General features: G+C 51.5%; 1 protein-coding gene across 3 annotated transcripts in view; it reads right to left on the bottom strand.

The window, feature by feature from the left end:
- Positions 1-4,181: 4,181 nt before the first annotated feature.
- The window catches only part of BLK (BLK proto-oncogene, Src family tyrosine kinase), a 79,860-nt gene continuing 63,677 nt past the window's right edge, over positions 4,182-20,364 (bottom strand). The window contains exons 4-12 of one of the 3 annotated variants that reach the window (XM_053216689.1): positions 20,078-20,176; positions 18,681-18,784; positions 13,550-13,696; positions 12,948-13,100; positions 11,922-12,101; positions 10,675-10,751; positions 7,723-7,873; positions 6,378-6,509; positions 4,182-5,651 (exon numbers count right to left, since the gene is read on the bottom strand). In XM_053216689.1, coding sequence (XP_053072664.1) covers positions 5,446-5,651; positions 6,378-6,509; positions 7,723-7,873; positions 10,675-10,751; positions 11,922-12,101; positions 12,948-13,100; positions 13,550-13,696; positions 18,681-18,784; positions 20,078-20,176 — 1,249 coding nt within the window. In that variant the 3' untranslated portion in view covers positions 4,182-5,445. The remainder of the gene's footprint in view (positions 5,652-6,377; positions 6,510-7,722; positions 7,874-10,674; positions 10,752-11,921; positions 12,102-12,947; positions 13,101-13,549; positions 13,697-18,680; positions 18,785-20,077; positions 20,177-20,364) is intronic. The other 2 variants (XM_027069400.2, XM_015073148.3) reach the window with 2 other exon arrangements.

Here is a 20,364-nt window from a genome sequence, read left to right as displayed (position 1 = left end):
AGTTTATCCACATCAAATATTCCTGATTCTGAAACTGATCACTAGAATACACGACATCTACTGTGGGCCTCGTACTGGGTAGGGATAGGAGAACATTCAAAAGAAGAAATAATTATTAACTTTACGTGTTACTATTTGATATGGGTTGAATTGTGTTCCTCCCAAATTCCTGTGTTGAAGCCTGAACCCCCAGTACCTTAGGATATGACTATATGGAGATACGGCCTCTAAAGAAGTAATTAAATTAAACAAGGTCATTGGGATGGGCTAAGATGACTATTGTCCTTAGAAGAAGGGGAAATTAGGACACACACACACATAGGGAAGGCCACGTGAGGACGCAGGAGACAGTGGCCATGTGCCAGCCCAGGAGAGAGGCCTCAGGAGAAATCAATCTTGCCAACACCTTGATCTTGGAGTTCCTGTCTCCAAAGTTATGAGAAAATACATTTCTGTTGTGGAATCCCCTCCAGTCTGTAGTATTTGTTATGGCAGCCCAATATACAATTCCATTTTAAAAGTACTCCCTAGGGGTGCCTGGGTGGCTCAGTCAGTTAAGCATAGGACTTTGGCTCACATCATGATCTCACAGTTCATGACTTTGAGCCCAATGTGGGCTTGCTGCTGTCAGCACAGAGCCTGCTTCGGATCCTCTGTCCCCCTCTCTCTCTGCCCCTCCCTCACTCATTCTCTCTCTCTCTCTCTCTCAAAAATAAACAATTAAAGCACTGTTTATATCCTTAAAACAACCCTGCAGGGGAATCATTGTTCTCTCCTGTTTATAGACAAGGAAGTTGAGGCTCAGAGAACTTGAGTTCTTTGCCCAAGGTCACACAGCTGAAAAGTGCTGGATAAACATAGGTCCTTGACTTCAAATTCTGTGTGCTCTTTTTGCAGTTCTGCTCGAGGGTGGGAGATGCATGAAAGCAAAGAAAAATCAAAGAAACAAATAGAGAAAAACACTGGGGGTACAACTAGAATTCCAAGCCAGGAGACATATCACTGAGGACAGGGGAAACCCAGCTAAGGGTGCTGGAGTTTGTGTTTGAAGACCTTTCTTTGGGGGCTATACTAACAATAATAAGAGCTAACATCTCTCTCTCTCTCTTTTTAAAAATGTTTATTTATTTTGAGAGAGTGTGTGAGTGAGGGGAGGGGCAGAGAGAGACAGAGAATCCCAAGCAGGCTCTGCACTGTCAGCACAGACATCAGGGCTTGATCTCAAGAACCATGAGATCATGATCTGAGCTGAAATCAAGAGTCAGACACTCAACGAACTGAGCCACCTGGGGGCCCTTAAGAGCTAACATTTCTGAGCATTTACCAGAAGACAGGCACTGTGATAAATGCCTCACTGTGATAAAATACTAATTTGTCTAAACCTTGAGACAAGCCTATATTTCAGATGTTTTTAGTATGTCCATTTTATAGATGAAGAAACTGAGGCTCAGAGAAATCAAGCAAAGAATCTACGGTTGTATGTCCTGGGAAAGGAAGTGTTTGGATTTGAACCCAGGTCTATCTAACCCCAAGGATGTTGTTGTTCATTTTCCAATAGCGATGCAAATGTGTCCTGGCTGTGAGGAAGGAGAGAGAAGGGAAGGCACAGTCTCTATCATGGGCAAGAAGGCATCTGGGGTCTCAGGCTGGGTATGCTCCTCTCCAGGGCTCTGGGTGAAGGGCAGCGATCGGGCGTCTCAGGCCCCGGCCCCGCTTGCAATCTCCTCACGCATGCGGATCATGGCAGGGAGAATACGGCCTCCACAGCCATGAGTAAGCTCCCCTTCCACTCAGAAGACAAACTCACAGAGCAGGAAACATTGCTTTTGCACATTCAATACTCTCTCTGTCTCTGGTTCTCTGCATCTTGTCTCTCTGTCTCTATCTCTGTTTTTATCTCTGTGTTTCTCTCTGTCTTGCTGTATCTCTCTCCACATCCTCTCACACTTCACTTTGTGGCTGGGAACTGAAAGGCTCCTTGTGCTTTATAAACATATGTAAACGCCTAACAACCCCCCCCCCCCTCCGCGGGGACCCCCCCCTCAGTTCTGGGCACGGCCGAGGCAAGTGCGCCCCCTGGTGGGGAAAGGTCTCACGGGTCCTTCAAAGTTTGCCTCCAGTTTGACCCCCAGGAAACCTCTGAGAATGTGCCGATCTTGTGGGCTTCTTTTCCACTTTCTGCAAGTTCTAACTTGCATGTAGAACTGGGAAGAGCCACAGACATGAGCTGGTCCTGCAAATGCAGGACCTGAGCCTCACACTGGAACCCCAGGTACCTTGCAGCCTGCCCTCCTGGGAAGGATACCTCCAAACTCCACACAGCCTAGACCGGGGCGGGGGGTTTCCAGTCCTGGCTGAACTGTAGTACCAGCTGGGGACACTTACAACGTGGCCCCGCTGGGAAATCCGGGCACTGGTATTTCCAGATGTGGCCTCCCCCATGTCCTCATCTGACCTCCACTGCACTGTGATTTGAACTGCAGCCAGGGCGGAGAACTATAGAATCACTTAGGGTGCTTAGGAAAGATGGGGTTTCCAGATTCTACCTTAGACCTGCTGGATCAGAATCTGAGAGAGGGCGGTCTAGAAACCTGCTTTCTAAAACGAAGACCTGAGGTGATTTTTATAAATCGTGAGGTTGGCAAAGCCCTGGGAGACCATCTTCATCTTTAGGGGAAGGTGGTGGGGTCCTGGGAGGTGATGAGCCAGCCCTGGGCCTTGCAGCTCATGGCCAGCTGGGGCCCGGGTCTTGGGAAAGCACTTCAGAGGGACCATGAGAGGCAGGGTGGTGGTGCCCAGGCTGTAGGTCCAGGCTGCTAGGCCAGAAGGAGGGACTCATTTCTTATCCTAGCTCTTTTCAGTCCTACCTCCAAAGGCACCCTTAGGTCTTCTCAAAGTCCTCCTCATCTGTGAGCCCTGAGGGTCAGATTTGTCTCCGTCTGGTGCTCCCCCTGACCCTCCACAGGGGCGGTTTGCTCTCTGGTGCCCTAAATTCCAGCTTAGCTCCCACCGGCCATGCCCCCTCATCCCAGGGTCTGGGTGTGACAGCCCCAATTCCAGAGATTCTGGGGGAGATGAGGTGTGGCCATAAGCCCCCTCCAGGGTGGGGAAGGCCGAGTCACATTTTTTTTTCTTGACAGACTCAGCAGCCACCTCCCCCAAGAGCCCTTGGTTCCAAGGGGGTGGGGGTGGAGCCACAATTCTCTGGGGGCCCCCACTGCCCCGTGGACAGAGTTCCCTGTTCCTGGAGCCCTCTGCCTCCTAAATACTGGACCGCCCAGGGGAGATCTGTCCAAGCCCCAGTCTGACCACATTGCTGGCTACACACACACACACACACACACACACACACAGGTCTCCACGTGAGACTTACTCGGTGATCCTGCCTGATTTACTGGTACAAACACCTCCTACTCCTGAGAGTGCTGTGCTCCCTACGTAATAGCTTATGGCAAGGGGCCGAGGGCAAAGAATGGGTTCAAATCTGGGGTCCAGCACTGGCCAGCTAAGAGCCTTGGGACAAGCTGGCGGTGTAGAGTCTCTGCCATTTACTTCTTGTGTGGAGAAGAGTGTAGGCATAATGACACTGGTGATGCCTACTTCCCAGAGCTGTTCAAGAATCTATAGACAGTTTGGGAATGTACTCTGGAAATCACAAAGACTATACGGACACGTGTCCTTCTTTGCCTAGTCACCTCTGTTTCCCTGCAGAGGCAGCCCCCTCTGTGAGGTTCTCCCAGGCCAGCAGCAAGGCCCTTCCCCTCCCCAGTACTCTGCTGCCCAGTGCAGCTGGGTCCACATCCCCATCCCAGCACTCATGAGCAGTGTGACCTTGGGAGTACTACCCAGGCTCTTTTGTGTCTGGGTTTCTTCCTCTGTACGTGGCATGGTAATAGTCCTACCTTCTTGGGTTATCACAGGATCAGAAGCATCAAAACATAGCAAAGGGATGGCCAGGGATTCAAAGGGTGGGAGGGAAGAACGAATACCAGCACAAGGGATTTTTAGGGCACTGAAACTACATATGATAGTGTGATACATATAGTGATACATATCATTTATGCATGTATCTAAACCCATAGAACACAACACAAAGAGTGAATCCTAATAATGTATTAATGTAAACTATGGGCTTTAGTTAATAATAACGTGTCGATTTGTTTCATCAGTTGTAACAAACGTACCACACTATTGCAAGATGTTAGTAACAGGGAAAATTGAGGGGCGGGGTGAGGGGTAGATGGGCATTCTTTGCACTTTCCGTGTATTTTTCAGTAAACCTAAAAGCTCAAAAAATCTACAATAATAAATCTATTTCATAATAATCTATTATAATAAATCTACTCTAAATAAAACAAAAAATAAACAGCGAGCCGCCTGAGCAGTGCGAAGCCTTGAACGGTTTTGGTGTTACCATCGCCTGATCATCTGCGCATCGTTAATGCGCCTGGTCCCGAGACTGGAGCCTGGGACGCTCCCTCCTCTCTCTGTGTGCACCCAGCACCCTTGTAGCTACCGCTGTCGGAGCAAAGCATCCCGGAGGCCAGGATTGCTGAGGTGAGGGCGCCACCTGCTGGCCGTGCTCAAGTCTCCCCTAAAGGCAATGACCGTGGAGTCTTCTTTGGTGTTGTCCTTGGAGCTGGGCGCTCCACCGGAAACCCGGGGCCAACAGCGAGTCCCTTGCTGCGCCACTCATGCAAACCACCTACGTCATGTAGCGATGTCCAGGCTTGTCACCAGTAACGACACGGCAAAGGTCAGATCTTGTGACTTTATTACAGAAGAGTCCCAAAGTGCTGGAGTGCAGTCTAGGTCAGAGCTACCTGCCCAGAGCCGAAGCAGGTGGACACTTCTCGGAGCGGACATCTCGGGGGACCCAGTCCTGCTTCTGGGGTAGTAGAGAGGGAGCCGCGCCGGGGCGCGGTCCGCACAGGTGGGAGCAGAGCGATTCCCAGCCACTTGCCGCGGACTTCTCGCTTTGGGCGCCAGCACAGGGGAGTCTTACAACGATGCCAAACACTTAACGGTGTGCCAGGAGTGTGCCAGGCGCTATTCTGAACATCTTACTGGGGTTAACTAATGTAATCCTCTGGAGGAACATAAGGAGGTAGGTACTATTATGGTTCTCCCCCACTGTACAAACGAAACAGTGGAGGCACAGAGAGGCTAAATAACTTGCCCAAGGTCACACAGCCCAAGAAGGGTGGGACTGCGATGGGATCTCCAGAGTCCATGCTGCGTGACCCACCTGTGTGGCTGCCTCTCTCTCTCCTTCCCTCATCTAGAAACGGGACTATCATTTCCTCCCTGCCCTTCCAGTCGGCCTGGGGCTGGGGTAAGAGCCTCGAGGTGAACACGCCTCGTCAGTTCTACAGGTTGGGCGGGGGGCGCGAGCCATCTCCGGGCCCTTCCGCCGCTGGCCAGACCCGTGTCCTCGAGCCGGGCCTAGGGCTGGAGCTCGTACTGCCCTTCGGTGGCCGTGTGGAAGTCCTCGAGCACCGACTGCAGGAACTCGAAGGTGGGCCGCTCCTCCGGCCGGCTCCGCCAGCACTCGGTGATGACACCGTGGTACAGCTGTGGCGGGCACGTGTCGGGGCGCGGCATGCGGTAGCCGCGCTCCAGACAGCGGATGACCTCGGGGTTGCTCATTCCTGCGGAGGAGATGGAGAGCGAGGCTGAGGGCGGGGCCGAGGTGAGGCGCACAGACCGGCGTCCCCTCCCTGGCAGGTCACCTGGCTGTCTGGCTAGTGCCACCCCTAAACATCCCTCTATTCACTTTCCATCGCTTGGAGGACAGCTGGAGAGGAGGTTGTGGGGCCGGTCCTCCGGGTGGGGAACCCTGCCTTGCTTAGCTGGGACTTCCCCGCCGCGGTCCAAGCCCATCACTCACTGGGAAGGCACTTCATGACGGCGCACCAGCCCGCCCAGGGACACGGCTCTTCGGCAGGCGGCTAAGCTGCCCACGCCCTCCAGACATGGGACAGGGAGACTGGGAGATTTCACAGTCAGGAGAGGGCTTTGGGGAATCCACCCAAGGTGGAAGGCCAAGGGGGAGACGACCCGCCCCCAACGGAGAACAAACCAATTCAGGGTAAACTTGAGTTCAGACCCTGACCTGTCCTTACTTCCAGGGTTCGGAGGCTCACTGACCTCTGCTGACCAAAGGGCATGCGGCCCCGTTGCCAGAAGCAACGTTGAGGAAGGAGGCGGAACCTCCATCCCCAGAGTGACATGCATGGGTCTCTGTTCGGACAGCGGGGACTCCATTCTGGCACGTGTGTGGGCAGCCCCAGGCACTAAGCATGGGATATCTGTCATCACAGCCATTTCAGGACAGCAGGGAGCCCACCTAGTCCCAACAGGATGAAGCCACCTACCTGGGTAGGGTACACGCCCGTAAGTGACGATTTCCATCAGGAGGATTCCAAATGACCACACGTCTGCTTTGATGGTGAACACCCCAAAATGGATGGCCTCTGGGGCAGTCCACTTGATGGGGAACTTGGCGCCTGTGAGAAAAGCCATGAACAGCTTTGTGAGGCCATGGCTGACTGTCCCTATGCACCTGCTCCCTCCCCTTGGCAGGGCTTGGACCACTGTATGCAACGGAGATGCTCCCAGAGAGCCACTAAGCCCCACTAGGACACATGGCCAGGCACGTGCAGACACTACTAGGGCTCCATAGCTCAGAAGGACAACGTGACACAAATGCCACCTCCATCACCCCAATTGGGTCATTGCCCAGTGGGCTTCAGAGGGCCACCAACATGTGTTTCCACCTGGGACAGAAGAGTCATTCTCCGCCTCATGTGTTTAACCACAGGAATCACGGCTTGGGCAAATCCCCTTAACTCGTCCCTGCCTCAGCTAATCCCTTCCTGCCAAATGGAAACGATGACGGATGACTCATGTCCCACCTAGGGTCCCAGTGAGGAGGGGATTCCAATCCTGCTGTCCCAGGAAGCCCTGTGGACGGCTGCAGCCCTGGTCAGCATTCAGAGTAAATTGCACAGCTCGGCACTGGATTTCCCCTTACCTCGCCTCGCTTTCTTGGTCTCTCCAGCCAGCTTGAAGCTTCCTCAGCTGACGAGCCCTATTGATCCTTCTCCCGTGCCAACTGATTAACATGCTCAGCTAATATTGCTTGCTTGCCAGCTTACTTGATCGATGTATTGGGCCGTTTCAAGTCCCCTTGGGAAGAGAAGCCCCACCTCGGGTATACTAAGGAACTAAAGCAGAGTGCTCTGTGGGAACCCTAATTCAGCTATAAGCGTTTGCTGCTCATGCTTCAGAAAAGTGTTTTCCAAAGTGTGTTCTGCGAAAAGCTAGTTCTGTGGGGCATTGACGGAAAAAGTATCTCGGGCTCCAATTCGTTTGGGAGCGACCAGGCGAAGCCCACGTACGCCGTTCCTTTGCTGCAAGACTTCTCAGGGCCTTTCGTACGTTGGTGCGCATCAGGAATCTCTGAAGGAGGCCTGGATGGACCATGCAGCATCTCCAAACCTACTTGACCCAAAACCATTCCTCTTAGTGCCCTGCAGAGCGCCTCTAGGGAAACGCTGATCTAGGTGGGTGTAAGGCCAGAACTGTGAAAACCACAAAGCTTCTCAGATCTCTTCACACAAGGCTCTGCCCTGTAGCAACGAGGAGAAGTCCAAGGGGGTTTAGGGAGGTGGGGAAAGTAAGGCCCAAGGTCTCCCTGTAGATGGGGGCTCTCCTCACCTTCTTGGACAGTGTATTCACTGTCAATGATGCGGGCCAGGCCAAAGTCAGCGATTTTGCAGCACAGGGACTCGGACACCAGGATGTTGGCCGCCCTCAGGTCGCGGTGGATTGAATTCATTTGCTCGATATACGCCATTCCTTCGGCAATCTGAGGGAACAGGTCACACAGTGAAAGACAGCAGAGGGACCTCTGTGAGAGGATGGAGCCCACCCAGCGTCCCCTGCACAGCCCCTGTCAGCAGAGGAAGGACCCTGTCTGGCAGGCCAGCCTTCATCCTCTCACAGCCTGGAAGGGGCAGGAACGCTTGGGAGTGTGTGTCGGGCTTGTTGGTAGGTGCATAGAGGGTGGTTCTGCTGCTGGGGAAGGAGCAGCTCCCTGAGTGGAGAGGGAAAATGGCTTCAACCACTCCTCCGTTAGACAAGCCAAAAACTCTAGCCGCCTAAAAGCCCAGCAAAGCATATCTGCTGGTGTCAGAGCCAGAGAGACCTGAACCCCCACCCACTTCTCTCTCCTTGCAAGTGTCTGCAGGGGAGGAAGATAGCAGAATGGAAGCAGGAGAAAATGAAGGTCTCTCAGGGGGCAGGGGAAGAGGACAGGGAAGGAGGGAAGGAAAGGGTCTCATCTCCTTGCCACACTGGACTCCCTGTTCCTGGAGCGGCGAGCCCTGGATTGGAGTCCTTGACCTCCACCCCCGGAAGGTTGCTTAAACTCTCTGAGGGGTCACTGTCCTGACTAAGAATTGAGCGAAGGGGGCTCCAGGGTACGGAGTTGAGGTGAGCATTAGGTGGCCAAGGCCCTAACCCAGCACCGCCCGAGGCAGGCGCTCAGAGCATACGCAGAATTCCAGTGGCACCCAGGCAGTTTCTGTTTCTGTCCCCGATCGCCAGCTCTGGGCCAGGACTAGCTACTTGAGTTGCTCGTGTGTCTTTTAGTGGAGGACACTCATTCGGGTTTTATCCACTGTGCTCCCAGTTGACGGATGAAGACACTGAGACTAGAATGCCGGTTTCCCTCCTCAGACCTGCTATCGCCAGGAAGCCAGCACTGGAATTTATCCCACTTCTCCCTATGTGTCTGTTTGCATTGGTTTATTTGTGAAGCCATTCACTTATTTATTCTTTTGCTAAATCATTCCATCAATATACATTTATTGGTATGGTTCTGGCCAGGGGGCTATGAAGCTGAATACCAAATGCCTGGTATCTAGACAGCATTTACTGGTACTCATCCCATTACCAAATATGTATTCAGCAGTACCAGAAATGATTTTTTTTAAAAAGGTTGAGAAGGACCCAGATGTGCTTTCGAGGAGAAGACTATACGGCGCTCAATGCCAACAGAAACGCGTGCACCAAGTGCTCTGTGCCACTTTCCCGTCCAGGGAAATTTAATTTAATTTAACTTAAGTCTTGAACACCGATCAGGAGTTTGCCAGATGAGTTTGCCACTGATCAGGAGAATGCCAGGGTTCTGCCCAGGCATTCTGAGCAGAGGGGGAGCCTGAGCTCACAGGTGTGACAGCACATTTGGGACCTTGGTGACTCTGCCAAGTAGGGCACGTGGGTGGTGGTTGTAGGGGAGGTTTGCATTACATCCTGCAAAGCAAGAAAAGGAGTGCCCAGAAGGGTAGTGTGTGTGTGCACGCATGCATGGTGAGGCGCTAGCATGATGAGAATGTGGTTAGAAGCCGTTTACCTGGAAGGCCACATCTAGGTCTAAATGCAGGTGGCTTTTCATATCCTTCGTCCCTTAGTGATCCAAGATTTCTCCAGGGATTGAGAAAGAGACAGAGGAGAGTGAGAAAAGGAAAAGAAAGAAAGTAAAAGGGGTGGACAGGTTTATCACTGTTATGTGGTTTGAAACTGGTTAGCAGCGTGAATTTTCCAAGACCACTCACCAGCTTGCTCAAACCCATCTGTGCTTACCTCAGTGGAAAAAGGGCATCGTGACATCAGTTCCTGAACTGATACTAACAGCAGATAATACCAGATAAGGTGGAGATGGGGCGGTGTGGGGTGAGGGGGAGGTTTCCTTTCTGTAGCCGGATGTGTGTGTGTGTGTGTGTGTGTGTGTGTGGTGTGTTTATGTGTCTCACAGGCTGACCACAGACCAGAACTTTTCTGCTGAGGGTCCCAGTTTTAACAGACATACACACTCAGGGCCACCAGATGTGTTTTCCTGCCAGTTAGAACCCTCAGCTAACTGAGGAATCCTCGGGGAGGAAAGATGCCTCCTCTCCATTTTACTCTTCACTTCATGAAGTCTGGATTGTGATTCACCTGCTGTAGAAGGCATTTCTGGGCACCATCAGAGGAAGAAATGAGGTAACAGCAAAACATCTGCCTACAGTGTTAAATGGGATTCATGTGAACGGATGGGCTTCCCACACCATCCATTCTCCCTCTCTAGTAATAGGACTCACCTCATCCCATCCTGGCTGCCCAGAGTAGAGACTACATTTCCCAAGCTCCCTTGCAGCCTAGATGTGGCCAGGTGACATGGTTGCGGGGGGGGGGGGGGGAAGAGGAGGGTGTTAAAGCAAGTATAGTAGGTGACTTCAGGGACACGTCTCTACAGGGAACATGGTGGGCTTTCTTCCCCCTTACTTCTTCCTGCCTGTCGAGGAGAGGACAAGATGATGAAGTGTAAAGAGCCGTCTTGGACAATAAGATGACATATGCTAAGTACCCAGCAGGTGGAAGAACCATGTGGCTTTGAGGGACGGACCCACCTACCTGCCCCAGACTGCCCACCTCTGGATGTTTATGCATGTAAACCATTATTGCTTTGGGTTTTCTGTCCTTCACAGCCCAACTTAAATTTAATGGATACAACCTCTAAATAGCTGACTTTGTTAAGCCATAGGGCACAGAGGAGAGGGCCTTGGGTCCTGGGTCCTTTGGGGCATCACGACTCTCGGGGGCCGCTGCCCTCGGTAGCTCACAAACCTGGGCTGACATGTCGATCAGTCTCGGGAGGGACAGTCGGCTACCTTCATCTGTCTTCAGGAAATCCAGTAAGCATCCTACGGAAAGAGATGTGGCATCTGCCCTTCTGCAAAATGATCCAAACCTGGCTGTGCCAGCCTCTCCCAAGCGTGGAATGCTCCCCACCTGGTGTCAGGAAGTACGGGGCGCCCTGTCAGATCTCTAGTACGTCAAAAGAAACCCACCCATTGCTGCAGAGTGCTTTCTGCTTTACAGAAATTCTACCCACAGTCCTCATAACACCCCAGGGGGCAGCAAATGTATTCCCAGCTGCTCAGAGGAGGTTGGGTTTCATCCAGGTTCGGGATCACCCAGCCAGGGAACCAGGTACGGAACCTGCTCTTTGACTGTAAGTTCAGTGCTTCCTCCTCACGTGACTTTCCAAAGTGTCTCCTTGCCCCTTCATCCCTTGTTGGTAGAGATTCTGCCTCCGAGGACCAAGGGGGCAAGAAAATGCGAATGGAGAGACCTGTCCCCGGGGTTTGGTGCAGGAGACCAATGCAGCTCCTCTTTGGCATCTAAGAGCTGGGAGGGACGGTCACCTGAGGTGGGGCTGAGAGGTGAGCAGGGGAGCCATCGTACTCCCAGCTCAATGTGGGGTCCCCTTCACGACGATTTCTAAGGAACTGTGTTATCATGGCACCTTAGGATCCTATAGGAAGCAATGGGCAATCAGGATCACAGGAAGGGTAGGAAGGAGGTCACAGGCTGAGGCCCGACCCCTGGCCCACTGACCTATGAAACCTTGACCCCACCATGGACCTCAATGGCCAGCTGGACCAATTTCTCTTTTCATCCATGTCAAATGCTCATATGGTTGTCAAAGGTCCCACGCCTAGTAAGTGGCAGAACTGGGACCAGAACCCATGTCTGGATGCCCGGCTCGCTACTCTTTGTGATGCTGTGTCCTCCCGAGTGGGCATCAAACAGTGCTGGGCACAGAAGATGCCCTCCAAAAGTGTGGGTTGAAGTGCTCCTGAATGGAGGACACAGCTCTGTAAGTACCACTGACCCATCTTGTATCTGATCATCTGCCCTCCTGCTCCCCAGGCACACGGAACAGAGTGGACGTTGGCTAATTGCTCCAGCCCGTGGCCGAGTGATCCCCCATGGAGATCCCTCGCCGGCAGACCCACTGTGGCACACCAGCCTCACCCCTGTCCTTCCCTCCCCACCCCTGAGGGATGCAGCCCCACTCAGGGCACCACCTCTGGCCATGTACTCGGTCACGATGTAAATGGGTTCCTTGGTGACCACGGCGTAGAGACGAACAAGCCTCTCATGCTGGAGAGTTTTCATCAGGTTGGCCTCACCCAGGAAGGCCTCCGGAGACATGGTCCCCTCCTTTAGAGTCTTGATGGCCACTTTCACGGTGTTTTGGTAATAACCTGAGCACCGGTAGGGGAGAGAATAAAGAAGCCATTCAGAAGACCCAGAGGTTGTGGAAGGCGATCCCTTAACCAAAATGTACATAAGCTTCCAGGATCCCTCCTCATTCTACAGGTGCAGGACTGAGGCCAGAGCTGTCCCCCTAGGAAGAAGCCCTGGGCTAGAATGTACAGCTTCGGAGGGTGAGCTGGCTTATTTGACAGGATGCCAGCCTGTCTCAGCCTCTCGAGCTCAACTGGAACCTCAGGCAGTTAACCTCAAGAACTTACCTTGCCTGGGAGGGGACCGTTTTACCTTTGCCCCGAGGGATAAAATAAAACACGGTCTTTTATAGTCTGATAGTGCCCATGGTGAACAGGGGAGTGATCATCAACTATACACACAGGAACCTGAAAGTTGAGTGACTTGGCCAGAGTCACACAGCCACAAGCAGTGGCTTGGTCTATTATCAGACCCCTGGAGCCCCTGGTTCACTGCTTACTATGTTTAACAGGTCATTTCTGTCTGGCAAACCAAAGCTAAGAGGAGATAGCCTTATGTTCAAGTTCACACACCTGTCAATTGCAAGCTAGCCCTGGACAGTGAAGAGTGAGTGAGGGAACCAACCAAGGTTTTGGGAGAGCTGGATTCTATTCCTGCTGCATCATCACAGTGTCCTGAGGGCAAGTGACTTCAATGTCCTAGCCTGCCATTCATTATCTCATCTGTAAAATGGGTATCATGGCCTCTGTCCCTCTCCCGAACAAATGTTTTGGGGAAGCATGATGAACTGTGCGTATCTTGAGCCTTCTGTGCTTCGGGACACAGGGCAGGGAGAGAGAGGCTTCTGGCTGCCACATACTCACCCATCCAGACTTCGCCAAATTGCCCAGACCCGAGTTTCCTGACCAGCTTGAGAGACTGCCGGGGGATTTCCCATTCATCTTGGACCCACAGGTCTTGGGAAGCCAGGCTGACACAGGGTTGGGTGAGCCTCTGGCATAAGCCATCCCCTTTCTCTGCATTAGGGAAGAAGAGATGGGGCTGGAGGTTACCAGAGCAGCCAGATCACATGTCTCCCTTGGGAACCATGTCCTTCCCAGCTGTGTCCCCCTCTCATTTTTGCCAACTATACTCCCATTTCCAAGTACACATGTGCACGGGCACACACATACTACACACACACTCAGCTATTTGCATTCATTTTGTATAAAGTGAGGCATGCTATCATTAACCTGCTCTCTCTAAGATTGAAAATACTTGTTATTCTCCAAGTGGTCACATGCTGAGCCAGGAGAGGGAATTAAGGACATAGACTTTGAGTCATTATGTTGACATTTGTCCAGCCTTGGGATAATCCACCCCCTCACCCCCAAGATGGCACCAGTGAGTCACATGATCATGAGATCTTAGTGATAGATACAAGGGGTCCTCTACTCCCCACCCCCACCACATCCTCTTCTCTTACGAGAATAATGTTGCACCAAAGCCTGGAGAGTGGGGAAGGTGATGCGGGGGGAGATGTAATAGCCCCCTTCATCCAGGGAGCGGATCTTGTAGTGTTTGATCACCTCCCCCTGGGTGGTCACATCCTTCACAGTCAAAGAAAAGGCACCTAGACGGGTAATAGAGATACATGAATGAGAAGTAAGGCATACAGAGGGAAAATCAGGATTGGGATTTGGGCTTCATTTCACTGCCACTGGAAATTCTGCTCCCCTTCCACCATAAGTTACCTTTTCTTTCACTTCAATCTCAACCCTCCAAAAAACCTTTACTATCATCTCCACCCAACTCTGACCTTGATATTCCTCCCCCAGTTTCCTAAAATTCAGTCATGGGATCACAGAACTCTGGAGCAGACAGGATATTCTCCCAGCAAACACGATGTCCCTCACATGGGCCCCTGGTCATTCAGGGACACTTTGCCATGGACTACTGAGAAATGTAGAGTTATTGGGGGGACTAGGGGGTTGATTGATTCATTGATTCATTCGTTCATTCATTCTAGCTGAAAAGGCTGACCTTACCTCCACAAGCAATAGCAAATCCCAACCTTGAAGCACTCATGTTTGTGGAGGAGAACATAAGCAGCTATTTACTGGAGTTCTGTACAAATTTATACACACACCTATGCATTTTGTCGTGTACAAGGGGTAGCAGGTGCTAAAAGTTAAGAACAATTTAGGAAGCAAGAGTTTCCAATGGAGAAACTTCCTTTCACAAACTTGGTGTTTTTATAAAATGCCTCTGTCCAGCTCTCCGGGTACCACACCTGCCACTCTTATGCAGAAGATGAGGAAACTGAGGCCAAGAAGGGGAATGCAGCTTGCTCCTGGTCACTCTGCTGGTTAGCAGCAGGCTTCAGGGCTCCCAAGCCTCCCTGAGGACGTGTTTACCGCAAGCAATACCACTCTGCCCCGCCAGGTGTCAGGCTCGGACACCTCTTTTTCCGGTGTGGACCCTTGATTTTTCACTGTGCTGTTTCCATCTGAAACTCCCTTTCCCTCTCATCTCCCTTAGGTATCACACCTCTCATCACCTACTTGCAAAAGGATGCAAGATGTGTGCACACCTTGCCGCTGCTAAGCCCATTCTCTGCCCATGACACCAGCCCCAGCCCGAGTGCTGCAAACGGTCTCCCCCATGCCCCTTGGTAAGTGCAACTGTGCCCCAGTATCTATAAAACCAGAGAGTGGCTCTAGTAAGTTCATTTATCCTCGCGTCATCCTAGCAAGGAAAAGGGTCTTTCTCCTCATTTTGTCAGCTGCACCCTGCGTAGGCTGCATCATAAGTAGCCAAGGAGACCCTGCTTTCATCCACATAGGACTGCTCTCCAAGCTCTTGATTTGGGGCCTCCCTCTTGCCCCGGTTCATCTGACAGCCTGCCCCTGGTATCTTTTGACAGCTCAGTGTTCTTCTTAAAGGGGACCTCCAGATCTAATCAGCTTCCGGTTCAGGCTTCTTAGAGATTGAGATTTCTTTTTTTTTTTTAAGTTTATTTATTGAGAGAAAGAGAGAGAGTGTGTGGGCCCTGCGTGTGGAGGAGGGGCAGAGAGAGAAGGAGAGAGGGACTCCCAAGCAGGCTCCATGCTCTGTGCAGAGCCAGACACGGGGTTCGATCTCACGACCATGAGACCATGACCTGAGCCAAAATAAGGAATTGGATGCTCAACCGACTGAGCCACCCAGGTGCCCCCAGAGATTGAGATTTCTTAACACTGGCAGAACTGCCTGCCTTCAGACAGGGAAACTAGTTGGTCCTCATACAGATATGAATAAACTGAGGCTTGAGAGGTTAAGGGACGTCCTGGAGGCCACAAGGGGCTAGAATTCACTTCCCTTGCTTCTGAGGGCAGCATTCCTTCCCTGTCTGGCATCCCCTGGCTGTGGCTTTCAGATGCACTTGTTTTGGAGTTCCGAGAAGTATGTGTGCACGTTTGTGTGTGTATGTGTGTGTGTATGTGTGTGGGGGTGGTGATGCTGGGACGGTCCTCAGCTCCAGCTCTATCTGGCCAATTTCCAGCTTAGACTAGTGTGAACAAGGACAGGAGGGGATACCCCTACCTTTGGAGAACCCCCTCCTCCATACTGAGGTCATGAGTCCCTTTCTCTCCACTGGGCACCTTAGCAATAGGAAATGATTAAAACATCATTTCCAGGGTGAAATGACACGATTCTGGAGCTTGCCTCAACATAATAGGGATGGGTGGGGATATACATGAGGTAAGATTGGCTGAGTGATCATTTGTTGAAACTGAGTGTTGGATACCAAGGCTTCCATTATACTATTTTCTCTGCTTCTGTATATGTTCGAAATATTCTACAACCACAAAACATTATGTCATCTCCAGTGATTTCCATATTGTTTTTTGATCATAGGTGCTTTGCTGTTAAAATGGAATAGTGGCAATATCTTAATGTGTGTGTGTGTGTGTGTGTGTGTGTGTGTGTATAATTTAATGCATCCATTGGTGCATTTCCAGAAATTCTGCACAGAGCACCCAACTTACCAATGCACCCCTCCTTCTCCTCAACCTGACCCTGACTCCCTTTTTTTTAAAGTTTATTTATTTTGAGAGAGAGAGAGAGAGAGGCAGAGAGAGAGGGGGAGATAGAATCCCAAGCAGGCTCCACACCATCAACGTGGAGTCAGATGTGGGGCTCAAACTCACAGAAGCATGAGATCATGACCTGAGCTGAAACCAAGAGTCGGACACTTAACAGACTGAGCCCCCCAGGCACCCCGGCCCTGACCTTTTGAAGGGCTGGGAGGCCTAGGGATCGCCCCTGAGCCTCACAGGGTGTAATGAGCATCTCTCTTTGTCCAGCTTTTGCGGCTCTGGTGCTTTCACTCGCCGCAGTTCTCAAGGCATGAATGGAGCTGAGGGATGAGTCTGGGGTGGGGATGGGGGGTGGAGGGGCTCCTACTACCCAAACCTGCCTATTCTCATTGCCCAACCACAGGGTATCCACTAACAATCCAGCCATCCTCTCTCGCCTTCCTCCTCTGATGTCACTGTCACCACCTCCTTTCTCTCTAGTTAAAAATTGGCCACGAGGACGTAATAGGTCCTTATGTGCTGTATCCTGATAAACAAATGATTACTTTACACATCTTGGGAAATTCCCTTCCATCACCCCAGGTTAGGCCAGCTTGACACATTTTAGAGCCTTTTTTTCTTTTTAAAATTTTTAAATGTTTACTCATTTTTGGGAAAGAGAGACAGAGAGAAAAAGAGAGAGAGAGGATGTGGGGGAAGGTCAGAGAGACAATCCGAAGTGGGGTTTTCCAGTGACAGCAGAGCCCAATGTGGGGCTCAAACTCACAAACCATGAGATCATGACCTGAGCCAAAGTCGGATGCTAAATCAACTGAGCCACTCAGGCGCCCCACATTTTAGAGTTTTTGAAGCCTCTTAGATGAGTTGGGATCTGAGCTTTGTTCACTGTAGGCCTCATGTGAGTCACTTCCTCCCTCAGGGACTCATTTTCCTCATCTTCCAAATGGGGGTATTGGCTCAGCACCCCAAAGATGGCAGACATGTACCAGGAAGCATATATATATTAAGGTTCAGAGCAACATGTTCACAACAGCCCCAAAGTGGAAACAACACATGTCTACCAACATTAGAAAGGAGGAATAGCTTATGGAATATTAACATGCTGGATTCTGGAGAGCAGTGAAAGTGAACAGACTATTGCCATACTCAACAACATGAGTGGACCTGTTATGGGCTGAATTGTGACCCCCCCCCACCCCCACCCCCGAATTCTTATGTTGAACTCCTAACCTCCAGTACTCAGAATGTGACTATATTTGGAGATGGGATCTTTAAAGGGGTGACTATGAGGCCATTGGGGGATTCTAATCCAATATGATTGGTGTCCTTGTAAGAAGAAGAGATTAGGACACAGACTGAGGAAAGACCAGGTGAGGACACAGGGACAAGAGGACCATCTACAAGCCAAGGAGGGAGGCCTCGGAAGAAATCAGTCCTGCTGACATCTTGATCCTGGACCTCTGGCCTCCAGCCCTGTAGACAGTACATTTATGTTGTTTAAGCCTCCCAGCCTCTGGTACTTTGTTATAGCAGCCTGGCAAATTAATAACGAATCTCACGATGCCAAGTGCAAGGAACAAGACACACACACACAAAAATAGTACTATTCCACTCTCATAAAGTTGAAGAACAGATGAAACATGGATGGTAAAACTGTAAGGAAAACCACGGAAGGATTTCCCCAAAGGTTGAGATAGCAGTGACCTCTCTGGGGGGGCGGGGGGAAGGTTGTTGAATACAGAAGGGGCACAAGTGGAGCAGTGAGAGGGGTTATGGATGTCTGGAATGTTCTCTCTCTTGTGGTTACACAGGCATTTACTTATTACGACTCTGTATGTATAATTATGGACTCATCTATGATTTATGCAATTTTTATATGTTCTATATTTTATAACAAAAGGAGCTTTAAGATGGAAAGAAGGAGAGAAAATTAAATGAAAGACAACGAGAAAGCCCAGTGGCCTGCGGATGGTGGCAGAATTGTGTCTCTCAGTCAGCGGGTTTGAATCCACGAGTGCTCCCAGCTCTCCACAATGGCCACCCCCTTCCTTCATTTCCAGCCACAGGCCATTCTGCAAACTTATGTTATCTTCCAAGCTCCTGGAAGTGTCTGTGGTCACAGCGTTCGGCTGAGATTATCTCTAAGGAGTCTCAGCTCTCAAATCCTTTGATTCCAAATGTGGCTCTGGGTTGTGCCCCTTCTTCAGACCCCACCAGCCTCAGCACCCCCGCTGAGCCAAAGATGGTGCGCAGTGGCCCTGGGTGGAGACAGCTCTCCAACTGCACCTCCTACTTGCACCCTGTACATTTCCAGCCTGGCCAAGGGACACCTGTTGGCACTGAAGCCTCCCACTCAACTACTAGGCACTAGATGGGCTGTCCAGGCGGGGCCTGAACTGGAAGGGAGACCAGAGGCTTGGAAGCCGCTGGGCTCTCCTGGCTGGTGTCTCCCTCCTGCCCTTCCCTCCCAGACATAGCCTCAGGTCGGGGTTCCCGGGGACCGCACAAGAAGGACATGCTGGGCGCCATGCTTACCTTTGTTGGTTTCACTCTCTCTGATAAGAAAGGAGCCCGCCTTATTGATTGGAGCCAGAAGCTGCCTCTCAGCATCTTTCCGGCTAATTGATCTAAAGAACCACCTGAAAAAGGAAGGCAGACAAACCTCAGAGGCTGGTCATGCTCCGCAGAATATTCTTTTCCAAACCTCCCTCCTAAGCCGTATGCCTCACCCCGAGAAATAAAATAGTGTCCTCCTGTTTTCGACTTAACCATGAACTAACAACACTCCTCACATCTTGATTCATGAAATGCCCCTTGGTCCCTGTGCCTCTCTTTTCTTCTCACTTCCCATCAGGGGATGGACTTACTATTTTCTTGAAATGAGAACATTTGGGGGGGGGGTGCCTTTTGTTAATTCTATTCTGGGAAAATGCACCCAACCACCATCCCTCAAAGGACACCCTGAGGTACCTGGGTGGCTCAGTCAGTTGAGCGTCCGACTTCGGCTCAGGTCATGATTTCATAGCTTGTGGGTTCGAGCCCCGCATCAGGCTCTGTGCTGACAGCTCAGAGCCTGGAGCCTGCTTCAGATTCTGTGTCTCCCTCTCTCTCTCTGCCCCGCCCCCATTTGCTTTCTGTTTCTCTCTCTCTCTTGGAAATAAATAAACATTCAAAACATTTTTTCTAAAAAGCACACCCTCCTCGAGGTCAAGTCTCTGGATTAGACAAAGTGCTGAGACTCTCAGAGCACAGATTCCTGCCGTGTTCCTCTCAAGCCTGGACCAGTCAATGTGGAAGTAAGTGCCCATGGTCCCACACCTTTACAGCTTTCTCAGTCCTTGGGCAGAGTCAGGCTCTGGGTACTGTTTGCTCAGTGCGTGCTGTGTGAGGGAATGAATGACTGAGGCCCTGACTGGCTGAGGTAGACCTTCTTGGTGTCGTGTGGAAGTAGGTTATGAGGACGTTGGGGAACGCTGCCCTCTGTAACCCAGTTCTGAATGAGGTCACCACTCTGTGAGCCCCCCTGAGGTCTGAGATCCTGAGTCCTGCCCACTGGAGGCTTTGGAGGAAAAGTGCTGATGGCTGTGCCTTGATGTTAGCTTTGCGAGGCCATGGGCCAGGAAAGGGGCCAGGAAAGGCCCCATTTCACACATGGGAAGAGTGTGCTGAGCACGGCGGGGCGGCTCCCTGAGCACCAGACACCAGACAGCACCAGACACTCAAGATGACCTGAGGGTCATCTTGAATGGTGGACAAGTCTTCCCCAACAATCCTAATTCCCTTTCCCTTTCCTGTCCCCTCCATGCTGGGCTCACAGAGGCTCTCTTTTCACCCCTTTTGGCCCCCTTCCTGCCCAGCAACCCCCAGAGCAGCAGCAGCAGCAGCAGCAAGCAAGCCTCTGCTTTTGAAGGGCCCTCCGATGGTCCACCTACTTTTCCACCTCCAGGGTCTCTACTCGGGCCACAAAGTTGCTGGGCACATAGCCTTCTCTTCCTGTGATGAGAGACCTGGCCAACCACCAGTCTCCAACTCTACGGAGGAGGAGGAAAAACAAAAATGAGATCGTGGCTCCTGCGGGCCTCTCCTAGGGGGCAGCCCCTAGCCCTCCTCCCCACCCCCCCAACCCCAGCAGGATCTCATCCCAGAGGCGGAGGATTCAGAGGGCTGGTGAGAGGGAATCTGGGCAAGTTGCTCAGGGAGGGGTTGCTAACTTGCCAAG

Source organism: Acinonyx jubatus, chromosome B1, assembly GCF_027475565.1.
Source record: "Acinonyx jubatus isolate Ajub_Pintada_27869175 chromosome B1, VMU_Ajub_asm_v1.0, whole genome shotgun sequence".
Classification (NCBI taxonomy): domain Eukaryota; kingdom Metazoa; phylum Chordata; class Mammalia; order Carnivora; family Felidae; genus Acinonyx; species Acinonyx jubatus.
The sequence above is the reverse complement of the archived record's forward strand: the minus strand, read 5'-3'. Positions and strand labels throughout refer to the sequence as shown.